At 37.0% G+C, this 11,305-nt stretch overlaps 2 protein-coding genes across 4 annotated transcripts in view; both read right to left on the bottom strand.

Annotated features, from left to right (window-relative positions):
• Positions 1-1,005: 1,005 nt before the first annotated feature.
• On the bottom strand, positions 1,006-4,813 carry LOC309498111 (zona pellucida sperm-binding protein 3-like). Of its 3 annotated transcripts, none has more exons than XM_082168633.1 (8): positions 4,421-4,813; positions 2,775-2,890; positions 2,587-2,678; positions 2,308-2,485; positions 1,899-2,016; positions 1,641-1,720; positions 1,378-1,496; positions 1,006-1,099 (listed from the first exon to the last, which is right to left on the bottom strand). In XM_082168633.1, exons 1-8 carry the CDS (start codon positions 4,796-4,798, stop codon positions 1,047-1,049), a joined length of 1,134 nt encoding a protein of 377 aa, XP_082024759.1. In that variant the 5' UTR covers positions 4,799-4,813; the 3' UTR covers positions 1,006-1,046. The 3 variants fall into 3 exon arrangements, with proteins under 3 accessions (XP_082024759.1, XP_082024761.1, XP_082024760.1); XM_082168635.1 differs by lacking the exon at positions 4,421-4,813 and adding an exon at positions 3,017-4,109; XM_082168634.1 differs by having other exon boundaries at positions 1,006-1,496; positions 1,610-1,720.
• An 807-nt stretch (positions 4,814-5,620) lies between these two features.
• LOC309499915 (zona pellucida sperm-binding protein 3-like) overlaps positions 5,621-11,305 on the bottom strand; it is a 95,064-nt gene continuing 89,379 nt past the window's right edge. The window contains exons 5-10 of the mRNA XM_082171451.1: positions 9,570-9,687; positions 9,290-9,375; positions 8,854-9,131; positions 8,520-8,696; positions 5,989-6,231; positions 5,621-5,898 (exon numbers count right to left, since the gene is read on the bottom strand). Of these exons, the coding sequence (XP_082027577.1) occupies positions 5,768-5,898; positions 5,989-6,231; positions 8,520-8,696; positions 8,854-9,131; positions 9,290-9,375; positions 9,570-9,687 (1,033 nt within the window). The 3' untranslated portion in view covers positions 5,621-5,767. The remainder of the gene's footprint in view (positions 5,899-5,988; positions 6,232-8,519; positions 8,697-8,853; positions 9,132-9,289; positions 9,376-9,569; positions 9,688-11,305) is intronic.

Here is an 11,305-nt window from a genome sequence, read left to right as displayed (position 1 = left end):
GTGAGCTACTGGAGACCCAGCATGAGTCGTACTTGTACCACTAAAAGGAGAAAAGAAAACCACTGGAAGGACTGTTGTATTAAATTAAATATTAGTTTAAAAATTAATTTGTTGTATTAATTTGTCATGTCAATCAGTTATTGTAACCTCAGTTGCACCCTTGTCAACTCTGTCAGTTTTTGTCAACTCTGCATATTTTTGTGTCCCTTTTAAAATAATTTGATAAATTCATGAAATATCACTTTATTCTATAAAACCTATTTAGTTTGAATTCATTTAATACATACTTTTTGGTTTGTTATCTTAAATTTACATTGCATCGGTTTTGAAAAGATCGAGAACACCTTTTTTTGAAGCTTTGTCAATGTCCCATTTAACAATGTCAGATGAAGGTTTCTGTTCATTTTTAAAGAAATATTTATTTTTCACATTTGTGTTAAAATATTAAAACATCAACTGAACTATACATGTCTGATTTACCCATGAACATTGGTAACACATGTGTAATATTAAAAAGGAGGGTAGAGAATTAAGGTATTTAGGAACTGGATTGTTCATTATAACCCAGGATAAAAATGTAGAGAATGTATTAAAAGCATGCTTTTTAATGTGTCTGACAGTTGACAAATTAAGCTATGAAGTGAATAAATGGACATTTAAAAAAAAAAAAAAAAAAAAAAAAAAAAAAAAAGTTCACTTACATGGTTCATTGGCAGAGACCTTTGTCTACAAATATATTGGTTTATAATAATGTATCAAATCAAAAAAATAACTTCTAAAACATGTTTTGTCCCTTAGGCTATCTCAAGAATCAGTGATTTTTGTTTGGAGTTCCATTTGGTTTCTGTGACAGCATGAAAATGGTTTGCTGTTTTTGTTTGCTTGATTTGAGCATCCAGACCAGCCCAAATTATAAACAGACCCTATTTGAGACAGTGGTAGACTCTTCAGCAGAACCACTACATCTTCAAATTAAGTGGTTAAATCATTAAAACAATGCAAAGAGATTGTCAATTTTTTTTTATTTTTCATGAATTGCACAGAATTTATCCAAGAACGGTTATGGGACCAAGCAACACTGTGTTGGACTCTGTTGTATCTGAAAGGAGAAAAAAAAAAAAGAAAAAAAAGCAGTTTGTCAGAGCCAACGGTATTCATAGAATTCAATGAAAGGTAGCAAGGAGCAGAGGTGAAATGTAGAAAATAAGAGTTTTCCATGGTTTTAATAGTTGTAGATTAGCAAAGTGTATGCAGAAAGAGGCATATCTTCCGCTGCTTCTTGAAAGTTATAATGGTCTCAACAGAAAACTGAAGAAACTGTATATAGCACATGGTACTGCCTTTTCTTGGCATGATGTGGCCTAGGTTAAAGCTTACCTCTACTGACTGACCTTTCTGGTAGTCTACTCCATTTGCCAATATGTTTCTGGTTGATGACATCACAAGTATTCTCACAGCATTCACAAACCTCATCCTTACCATCCACACTGAACCACCTTCAGAAAGCAACAAGTCAACTTGAGTCAGAAGACAACAAATATCAGAGATGTGATCTAATGCAAACACTAAAATTCCAAATATAATTCTTTGAAATACAGTTTTCTTATACCCTTAGGTTGACGTATACAAATCACTTATACCCGTTTCCAGAATAGGTACAGGCCTTGTTCATGATATTCAACTCCATTTCAACAATCTTCAGCTGGCATGTAATATAGATCTATAGAGTAAAGATTTATTAATTTGTGTTCATTTAGAATACTTTTTTTTAATCCAAAGCAACTTACAAATGAGAAGGGACAGGTCCCAACTAAAGTAACAGGGAAAATACGTCATACTTCTCAAAACACTGTTCTATAACAATGAAGAGTGAAATGTTTAGTTTATATAGGACTCACAGCATTTCGGTGGTCTTCGTGGAAACGGAAAGCATCCATCTGCATCTGAAGCACATGATTTAGTTTTCTGGGCATGAAACGGGCACTAGAGTCTGGCACTTTAGAGTCGACAAGACATCTACCACATAAGGGATAGAAATTAAATTTGTTAACATTTAAATACAAATACTAGTTAATCATGTCATTAAAACATCATGCCACACTGAATTAAATTAAAGTTCAATTCAAACAGATGCAACCATTCCAAACCTATAATGTATTATTCAGTCTATAATATAAATGTCTATAAATGTTAACTATTCAGTCAACATTTAATTGAAAAGAATGGTTTACAGGCCAAAGATGCGTGTAAATTTGCTTATGACATCATTGTCTTTTCATTGCACTGGAATCCCAAATCCCGACTGACCCATGGTTCTGAACGAACACGTAGCGTGGCACTGATGCGGCATTAGGCTCCAGAGTGACCACGCAACTGTCCATTACTAATCTGAAGGGAGCATGCTCAGCCATCAAGAAAGAAGCCTGGATATTCATCACATCCCCAAGGTGGTACACATAGGATGACCTTTTAGTCCTCCAATCATCTAAAAAGAAGAAAGGAGGAGGGAAGAGGGAGGAATAAATGAATAAATAAATAAAAACAGGAAAACCCCCACTTTTAAATTTCATTTAACCCTAAACATACCATTCATAAGATGAAAGGAAAAACCAATCAATTCCAGAGCTGATGTGGTAGGCCAGGAAGGCTTCACATCAATACTGCTTACAAAGTGGGTCCTGATATACATCGTGGCAAATATACAGTAAGGCAGCAGCAAGATAGCAGAAATTAAGATGTATAAATGACTATAACCATACAGATAGAGTCCATACCTTTTGTAGCGACATTCAATAGGAATAGAAGCGGTGCTTGTCCTTACAATACCGAAACTGTTCTGCATAGGGGTGTAGATCAGTTGGTTTGAATAAACCAAATAATCTCCATCAATCTAAAAATTAAATTATATTAAAATACAAATATGTGGTCCTTTTCTTGACATACACTGACAAGCTGACTTAATATTCAACAATATTATTGATCTGCCTGCATTGACACCATTATATGAGAACTTAACTGAGCTGGACGATGGCATCTGTTTTACCCAGAGAGGCAGTGAAGATAAATTAATGAACTAACTTTTTTACAACAGAAAATAACTATCACTGAACTTACTTAAGCAGGACTATGACACCATTTTCTTCTAGATCTGCAGTACAGCCGAAACTAACTTTGTTGCATTATTTTCCTGTTATCATTGTGCTGCTTTGAAACAATCCGTATTGTAAAAAGCGCTACATAAATGAAGGTGACGACTTGTCAATGATAGAGGGTTTTCACTACACGTCATCAATCCGGAAGTCACTGAATGTAAACAATGCCACTGAACTGAACGTTCAAATTTGACTGATTATTGCTGCTGAAAAATGGTTGTGTTTTGGTTTGTACTAATCGGTCGCACCGAGAAAAAACATTCCGAGTTCTATAGACTGCCGAAAGTTAAAGAGAAGAGTGCAAAAAACTGATGAAAGATGGCGTTTGTGGTTGAGAGAGGCACAGCATCAGCCACATGTGTAAATGAAGCGTTGACTATGGCTAAAATGTTGACGTAAAGTAGTTCACTATGGCTACATTCACACTGTCAGTCCAAAAACCGATTATCTTTGTATCCGATTGGAATATGATCTAAAATGATGTCCACACGGTGTATCGCAACTGTTCAGGTCCAATTTGTGTGTCCATGCAGCTCTTTGACAATACGGCAATGATGTTGCGTTGATGGAGGGGTTTGCATTTGCAATAGAAATGTTGTCTTATTTAAATTTTACAACAAGGAAATGTGTAGCCGCCGCGCTCTAGCCGCGCTGGACGCGTCTTGAGCCTGCTGCAGAACTGTATGAGGCTGGTATGCACAACTCTTTTTCCACGCCGGTTTCAAAATACGTTTCAAAAATAATAATTTTCTGCTCGTCTGGCACTTTGCAACAACACAGCCTTGTTTCAGCAGCGACTTTCAGCATGTTCCCTATAACAACGTCTGATGTTTACATTTTACGTGGCATTGAGAAAGTCACATAAACCACGCGAAATCCGATCAGTGCGTTCAGACTGAAGTGTATTTCCTGATAAGGAAGGACTAGAGAAGCTAGCTTGTTCGGATCTTTACCACATAGTAAGCAGGAAAGAGCAGGACATTTTGACAAACTTGAGTTAATAAGTCCTTCTCTATATGATTTCGCAGCTTCCATGTGTTTTTTCCGTGGTTTAGACATCATAAATTAGTGTAACAATGTAGTACATAAACTGTGCAATCCATGCCGTTGTTTACATCAGAGTACCTCCAAAATGGCCGCGCATCCGGGTAACTGACCAAATCGTGACGTAGGTGCAAACCCTCTATATTTAACTTAAGTCCCCTCAAAAAAGAACAGTTGGATTAAAACACAACAAAACCAAACCAAACCAAACAACTCTTACATACCGATAATTCAGAGCCGCACTGGTGCAAATCTGCTTTAATCACATATTCAGTATCACTGTAGTGAGAGGCTTTGCAGCTCTTAGTTGAGAACGGTTGACCGAGGCTAAACTCTTCAGCAGTGACATGACGGCCGTTGGAGTGAAGGTCCGCTCTGATGAGCACAATCATGCTTCGCTCAGTGCAAAGCACCTGTGCAGGTGCAACTCTGCTGGAGGGCACGTCTGTACTATCATCTGTAGGATCCTCAGTCGGTAAAGATACGACTTTGTACTGTCTAGAATCTGGTCCTATCATTGGACCTTCCTTTAAATTACGAATGGCGCCTGCAACACATATACTTAATATAACAATTGTCCATATAAGTTTACCGTATGGCATCGTCGTGGCCAGAAGAACCTGAATACAAGCGAAGCAGAAAGGGGGAATTCTCATTTAGGTGCATTTTAAGGGAGCCTATCTATTCAATTAGGCAGTTGTTCTTAATTTATTCTTAATTGATAATTAATCTTGATTCGACCCAGTAATCTTTTGAATTCATTCACTAAAAAATTGTTAAAAAATGAAATAAAATAATTTAGTGACTCTTTCTGTAGGTTTAGGCCCTACGTCGGCGGCATGTAAGGCTACTGTTTTTATATGCAAGTAAGGCTAATAAATTAATCACTGGCCAAAACAAGGGCACCAATAATTGCCATGGTTATAGTGTTATGGGTAGTTTGTGGTCTCAAATTATTTTTTATTTTAAGTAAATCATGCTGCCACCTTAGGCGAGCAGATGCTTTTGATGACTTATGTTGCCAAACTCGGCCAATTATATATATATATATATATATATGCATTGCTTAATCATTCTTTTTGTTGATAATTGCCATTTAAATCATTTTTTTAAACAATGACTTTGATAGTCTTTACTATAACCCATGGAATATGTACCACAGGCATTCTTCCCAAAACAACTCCCTTTGAGAATAGCCTGAACAATAAATGCAATTAACAGGCATTTTCAGAACCTAATTTAAACACACCACCTTTATCTAATGTGCTGCACCAACCTTAGTTATGGGTGTATCAGGATTTCGTAGATTTCATTTTAATGAAAGCGATTTTAAAAATAGAATCACAATCAAATGAATTCATGAGTATTTCCATTTCCTTTATTACATTAAAAAACACACACACAAAAAAAACACAGACAATGAATGAAGACAGTGAAACATTTTTATTTATGAAACTAAATCAGCACTTATGTCTTGTTTCCTTGCTTGTGTGCTTTATGAACTAGATTGTCCTCCACCTCAGTGAGATCGTTTCATCTTTGTCAGCATTCATATCCTTTGGTTTAGAAGTTCAGGAGTCCTTAGGAGGGTGATATATGTCAGCTGGCTCCTCTTCTGGTAGGGAAGGGCTTATACCAAATGTATGCAGTCCAGAGTCTTCCTCATTCTTAGAGGCATGAGTTGTGAAGAGTTCCTTAAAATCTGCAAGATAAAATCAATTATTCCATGAGCAAACATAAGTACCCCATCAAACAATCCTTCAATAAACAGAAATACTATGCCGTTTTGTACCTTCTTCTGGCAAGACTCTAGTCTTCCACATGCCTCGATCAGACTCTTTTGTCTCTCCTTTTCTCTCTTCATAGTCATGGTCTTCATCTTCACCGTCATGGTCTTCATCTTCATATTCACTGTCATGGTCTTCATCTTCACGGTCATCCTCTTCCAGCTTCTTGGATTCTGGTTCACTTTCCGTGATACTGGGTTGTTCAGTCGGGTCCCATGAGGGTGAAGGTGTTACACCACCCACTTGTTCTGTTGGAGACTTTATTTTAGGCTGCAGTTATAAGCATTTTAACTGCCATAACCTTTTGTTAACTAAATTACCATGTTAATACTGAAGAGGTTCCAAAATAAAATATAAAACTAAAAAAAGGCCTCATTTATGAAACTTTGTAAATCCAGAGGAGAGTTGTTGGTCAGAGGTTTCGTAAACTTTAGATTACTGTGTTTATGTTAATGAATTCAAATCATTTTTAAAAGGCAAACTACGCAAGATTTGTACCTTAATATAACAGCTACGAAATCATTTAGATGGTAAACAAACTCGTAGTTGGGCGAATCAGTGCCGGCCCGAGCCTTTTGGGGGCCCTAAGCAGAATTTGATTTGGGGGCCCCCTCCCACCACGCAGAGTCACCTGTGCTTGACGATTATTGACACAATGTCACGCTATAATGTTACATTATAAATTAATACAATGAGGTTATGTATTAATACAAAAGAAATACGTAATAAAAAAATAGATACTCAAAGTTAACTTTTTCTTTACTCTTTTACTAACTCTTGGAAACTTCTGAAAACAAACTGCCACAAAACATATAAAAAAAATTATTTGCAAAATATCCTCCAACGTTTTGCAACACTTTGCAGTTTGAATGATGTCTTGTATGAACATGACGGAGTATGATTTTATGTTTCCACTGTTCGATCGCGCCCGCGACACTCTCTCTCACACACACACAACATATTCCAGCTTTGTAATCTTCCACTGTGATGTTTCCAAGCACATTTTGCGCGTGTGAAGAGGATGATTTTTTCCGTCGATATTGGAATGTGAGTGAAGTACAAAGCCTATGATAAAGAATAGTTTACCATCCAAATCCATCGCGAATGTTGAAACATTTTGATTCTAATGAGAGAGATACGTGAGCCCAACGCCGCTTACTTTCGCTTTAAATTATTTAGTTTTGGCTTGTTTATAGTTATTTTTTTTATTCTTGTTCTGTTCTGAATATCATTACATTTAAAGGATAAATCATTGATCAAATCAAATTTGAGACATGGCTTAACATTACCGTGACTTTGCGCACAGTCTATGCACGCGAGGTTATGCGCATGACTCAAACACTGGCAGACACAGCAGCAGTTGTAGGCAGGTATATTGATCATGACATCTGAATTTTCTTGTCTTGAATTATTAATCCTTTCATTCATTTATGTCACTTGTTTAAGTTAATTAATATGTAAAAAAATAAATAAAAAAAAACCTCGATTGGGGGCCCCCTGGTTGCGAGGGGTTTGCATTCTCAAACCAGCAATGCAAGTTTGAGAGGTGGCACCCCGACAAATCACGACTTGCTTTACGCCACGACGTCACATACATCAACAACATATGAAGCAGCATCTATGGAAGACACTAGCACGCATTTCAGACGTGAATCATGGCAGAATCGACGAAGAAAGCGCGGTCGGAAGAGTGCAGAGACGACTTTGCGTGAGTGGGATTTACGACTGTAACGTTAAATACAAGTACTCCACAGCGACTCTAGGGGTCGCTGTTTGAGAAAAACGGAAACTGCATAGTGTGCCTTTAAAAAAGGCATGCATGCACACTTCCAAAAAATTGTCCCAGCCCATGAAACAATTGTGTGAATAATGTACAGGAATGCTGTGGGATTTCCTGGGCTCTCTCAGGTTTGGCTCCAAACTGGCCAAATGCCTAACAAAATTAGGCAATTCAAATTGTTAAGTCAAATAATACAGACGACAAATAGTATTGCTGCTCAGAATAACAGAAGTCTATAATAATAGGTGAAAACTGTCTACTTGGAGTTTTTCAATCATAACCAAATAGTTAAATGTGAAGAATTTCAGTTAAGCAATTTTGTTATATTTTTCATTAATGTTATCAAAATGCAATGTCATCAGTTTGCCTAAAGAACAAAACATTCTGATATTTTACGTACCATTTACACGTAAATGGGAACAGGTGTAAATATTTTGGTACCAACTAAGGCTTTTAAAATAAAGATTCGTGAACCCAAAAATTTATATTAGAATGGCCTTACGAACAATTTATACAAACTCATTCTGCTCATGTTTCATGAATGAGGCCCAATGCCTAAATAGCAGTTTGCAATCAGTTCACATTTTCCAATTGTAGGCGTAGGTCATTTCAAAGGCGATGCAAGAATTTTTTTTTTTTTTTTTTTAAATATACTAGTTTAAATTTTGACTTGCGTTTAGGGAAAAAAAGAAAAAGACCTACTGTATGTCCTAGTTATTGACCCAATTAAAGAGAGATTGTAACTTGAATACAAACCCATCTCAGCAGTGACACCATTCTTCCATAGGCTACTATGAGGCATCGGTTTCTTATCTTTACTGAGAGAAGGGAGAGGAGGAACACCCTCCTTCACTCTAGGAGGAGCCAGAAAACCCATTTTGCTTTTCTTTGGAAAGATGGCCAATGGACCCACTGTTTTCTCCAGTTCCCACCCTATTGACACAGATCCACATTTTTCAAAATGGTTAGTGCAAATATGCTTATCTGCAGTTTTAACGTCAAAATATCAGCTTTAATATACAGTTTAAATGACTTACTCTTTAAGATAAATTACACCAAGACAAAAATCACCAGACCTGGGAGTGCTTACCCACTGAACCAATTCCCTCATCCTCCTCCAGTGGGAGAATTAAGTTCCTCCAAGAGGGAATAGGCTCACTATCTGTTAGCAAGGAACTGAAATAACTTCCAGAATCCTCTTGAATTCTGGGCTGGAATTTGTTGGGCTTTGGGGAAGATGAGTTCTGGTCTGGTCTGGGAGCAGGTGGCGGCCGAGATTGTTGCAGTATGGATTGGAAGGATGGAGCATACGCTTTTGTTCCTTGGCAGCTGTAACAAGCCCAGTCATCTCCATCTGCAGCCTTCCAGCTTGAAGATTAAAGAGGGGAGTGAGAGAAACTTGAGGTTGGTTCCCCAAAGAAACAATATTGTAGAAAATACAGTTTGCATGGCGAGAGTCAATGATTAAATGTAAAACTTTACTAAACAATACAAAAAAGGGGAAAGAGAAAAGCAAAGCTTCACACCTTCCATCGATAAAGGAGCATGCTTTATGAAAGGGGTTAACTGCATCCATTACAGGGTAAGCTTGAAGATTACAGGTGATGTACATCTGCACGACAAAATGAGAAGTATGTTAATTTGAACTCAAAAGGAACTACTGACATCAGAATTCAATGTGTACAACAACCCCAATTTTTTTTCCATCCAATATTATTAACTTAACCAAAATAACAAACCCTCCATCACCATTTTATAATGTTTTGGACTCGAGAACATGTTTTCATTGGAATACACTATATACACCTTTGGCCTCGTCTCTTGGTGGAACTTGAAGGCATCCAGCTGGAGTTGAAGTTTGCCATTTTGGATTCTGGGCAGGAAACGAGACTTTGAGCCTGTTATCAGTCCATCCATCAGACAACTAATTGGGGAGGGGGAAAATTTAAAATGTACTTATCGGTGATTAGCCAAATAATACTTCCAAAGCATTCTTACATTTGCACTACAAGACACTTTTTATAACCGATACAGATTATTTGCATATGTATGTGCCCGATAACCAATAAATAGAACTGATATATTTGACAGTTATAACAGCACAAAACTGTTTTAACACTTTTCTCTATACTGTAAATTCTGTAATTTCACTCCCTCCTTGCATAAATAAAACACTTCTACATCGATAAATAAAGGGGTCCGAAAGGGTGCAAAAAAAGTGCGCAAAAAAAGTGTTTTCAAATGGAGAACAAATGACAGGCGAGTCTATAAACTACAGTTTTAAAAGATTTGTTTTTAGTAGAATAAAGAGTGAAAAGAAAGGAATATTAGTACACATACATTTGTTGGAATATGCTTACATTGTAATTGCGATTTGATGTATTCACTGTTTTATTTATTTACTTACTGAGTCCATCTAATCTGGCATGCAATCAGAATTAATGTTTTTGTCCGTCTAGATTAATGCTGCATTTTACGCCATGTCGTAATTATTGTAGTCTCGAAATGACAAGATGTGATGTCTCTATGGCACCACTAGGGCTGTGTCTGAAATCACCCCCTATACCCTTAAATAGGGCACTACTTGAAGGGACAGCCATTTGTAGTGGTGTCCAAAACCATAGTGGATAATAGTGTGCACTCATTCAATTCCACAATAACGTGTGTTCAACCAATGTACGCTCAATGGCTAGAGATTACTCATTATGATTACTCATTACGCTGGTCCAATGTGACTACAGTGTTATATCATTCAGGTATAAATTCCTTTTTAATTTATTAATAAATTGTTTAATTAACTTTTATACATAGTTTCCATGACAGTTCAAGATAAATCTTTCCATCGTATTACTGGAGTTATCATTGGTGTATGACATCAAATGCTTTCACGTGGTTGTAGAGCTCAATTACAGCTTGTAAGATGAGAATTTTGAGACCTACTTGTACCACGTGACTACTGTACCACCTGACTGCTTCAGATTCATTTAGGTGTTGATAATAGGTCTGTTCAACTTGAAGTGGCACTCCACAGACCGATCTGTGTATGACAAAGTACCACGAGAGTGATTAGATAATAGACTGCTCCATATGCTTTTGAATCGCTCTCATGGTACTTTGACATCAGTGCCACTTCAAGTCGAACACACCTGCTATCAACGCCTATATGAATCCGCAGCGGTCAGGTGGTACAAGTAGAAGGTCTCAGAAAATTCTCATCTTACAAGCTGTAATTATGAGCTCTACAAATTTTACAAGTTGAAATCTCAATTACAACATGGCGTGAACACAATGAAATACCTGCTGACAGAGCGCTGTTTTTATGCGTTTACAAAGAACTTATCGCAGAGATAGATTGATACATAGCTGTAGTTATTTAGATGTTTATTAGCGAAGTAAAGGTTATATTGTAAATGTTAATGTAATTTAGGCACTTTTAAACAAGTGGATTTGGATAAAACCCGCATTTGATGGGGCATTCGAGTCTGAACGGCATTATGAATACGACTTTACGAGACTAATGGTGCCTTCATGTGCGATCAGAA

This window comes from Leuciscus leuciscus (genome assembly GCF_965113295.1).
Source record: "Leuciscus leuciscus genome assembly, chromosome: 5".
NCBI classification, from domain to species: domain Eukaryota; kingdom Metazoa; phylum Chordata; class Actinopteri; order Cypriniformes; family Leuciscidae; genus Leuciscus; species Leuciscus leuciscus.
Note: the sequence above shows the minus strand (reverse complement) of the source record. Positions and strands in the feature narration are given on the sequence as shown.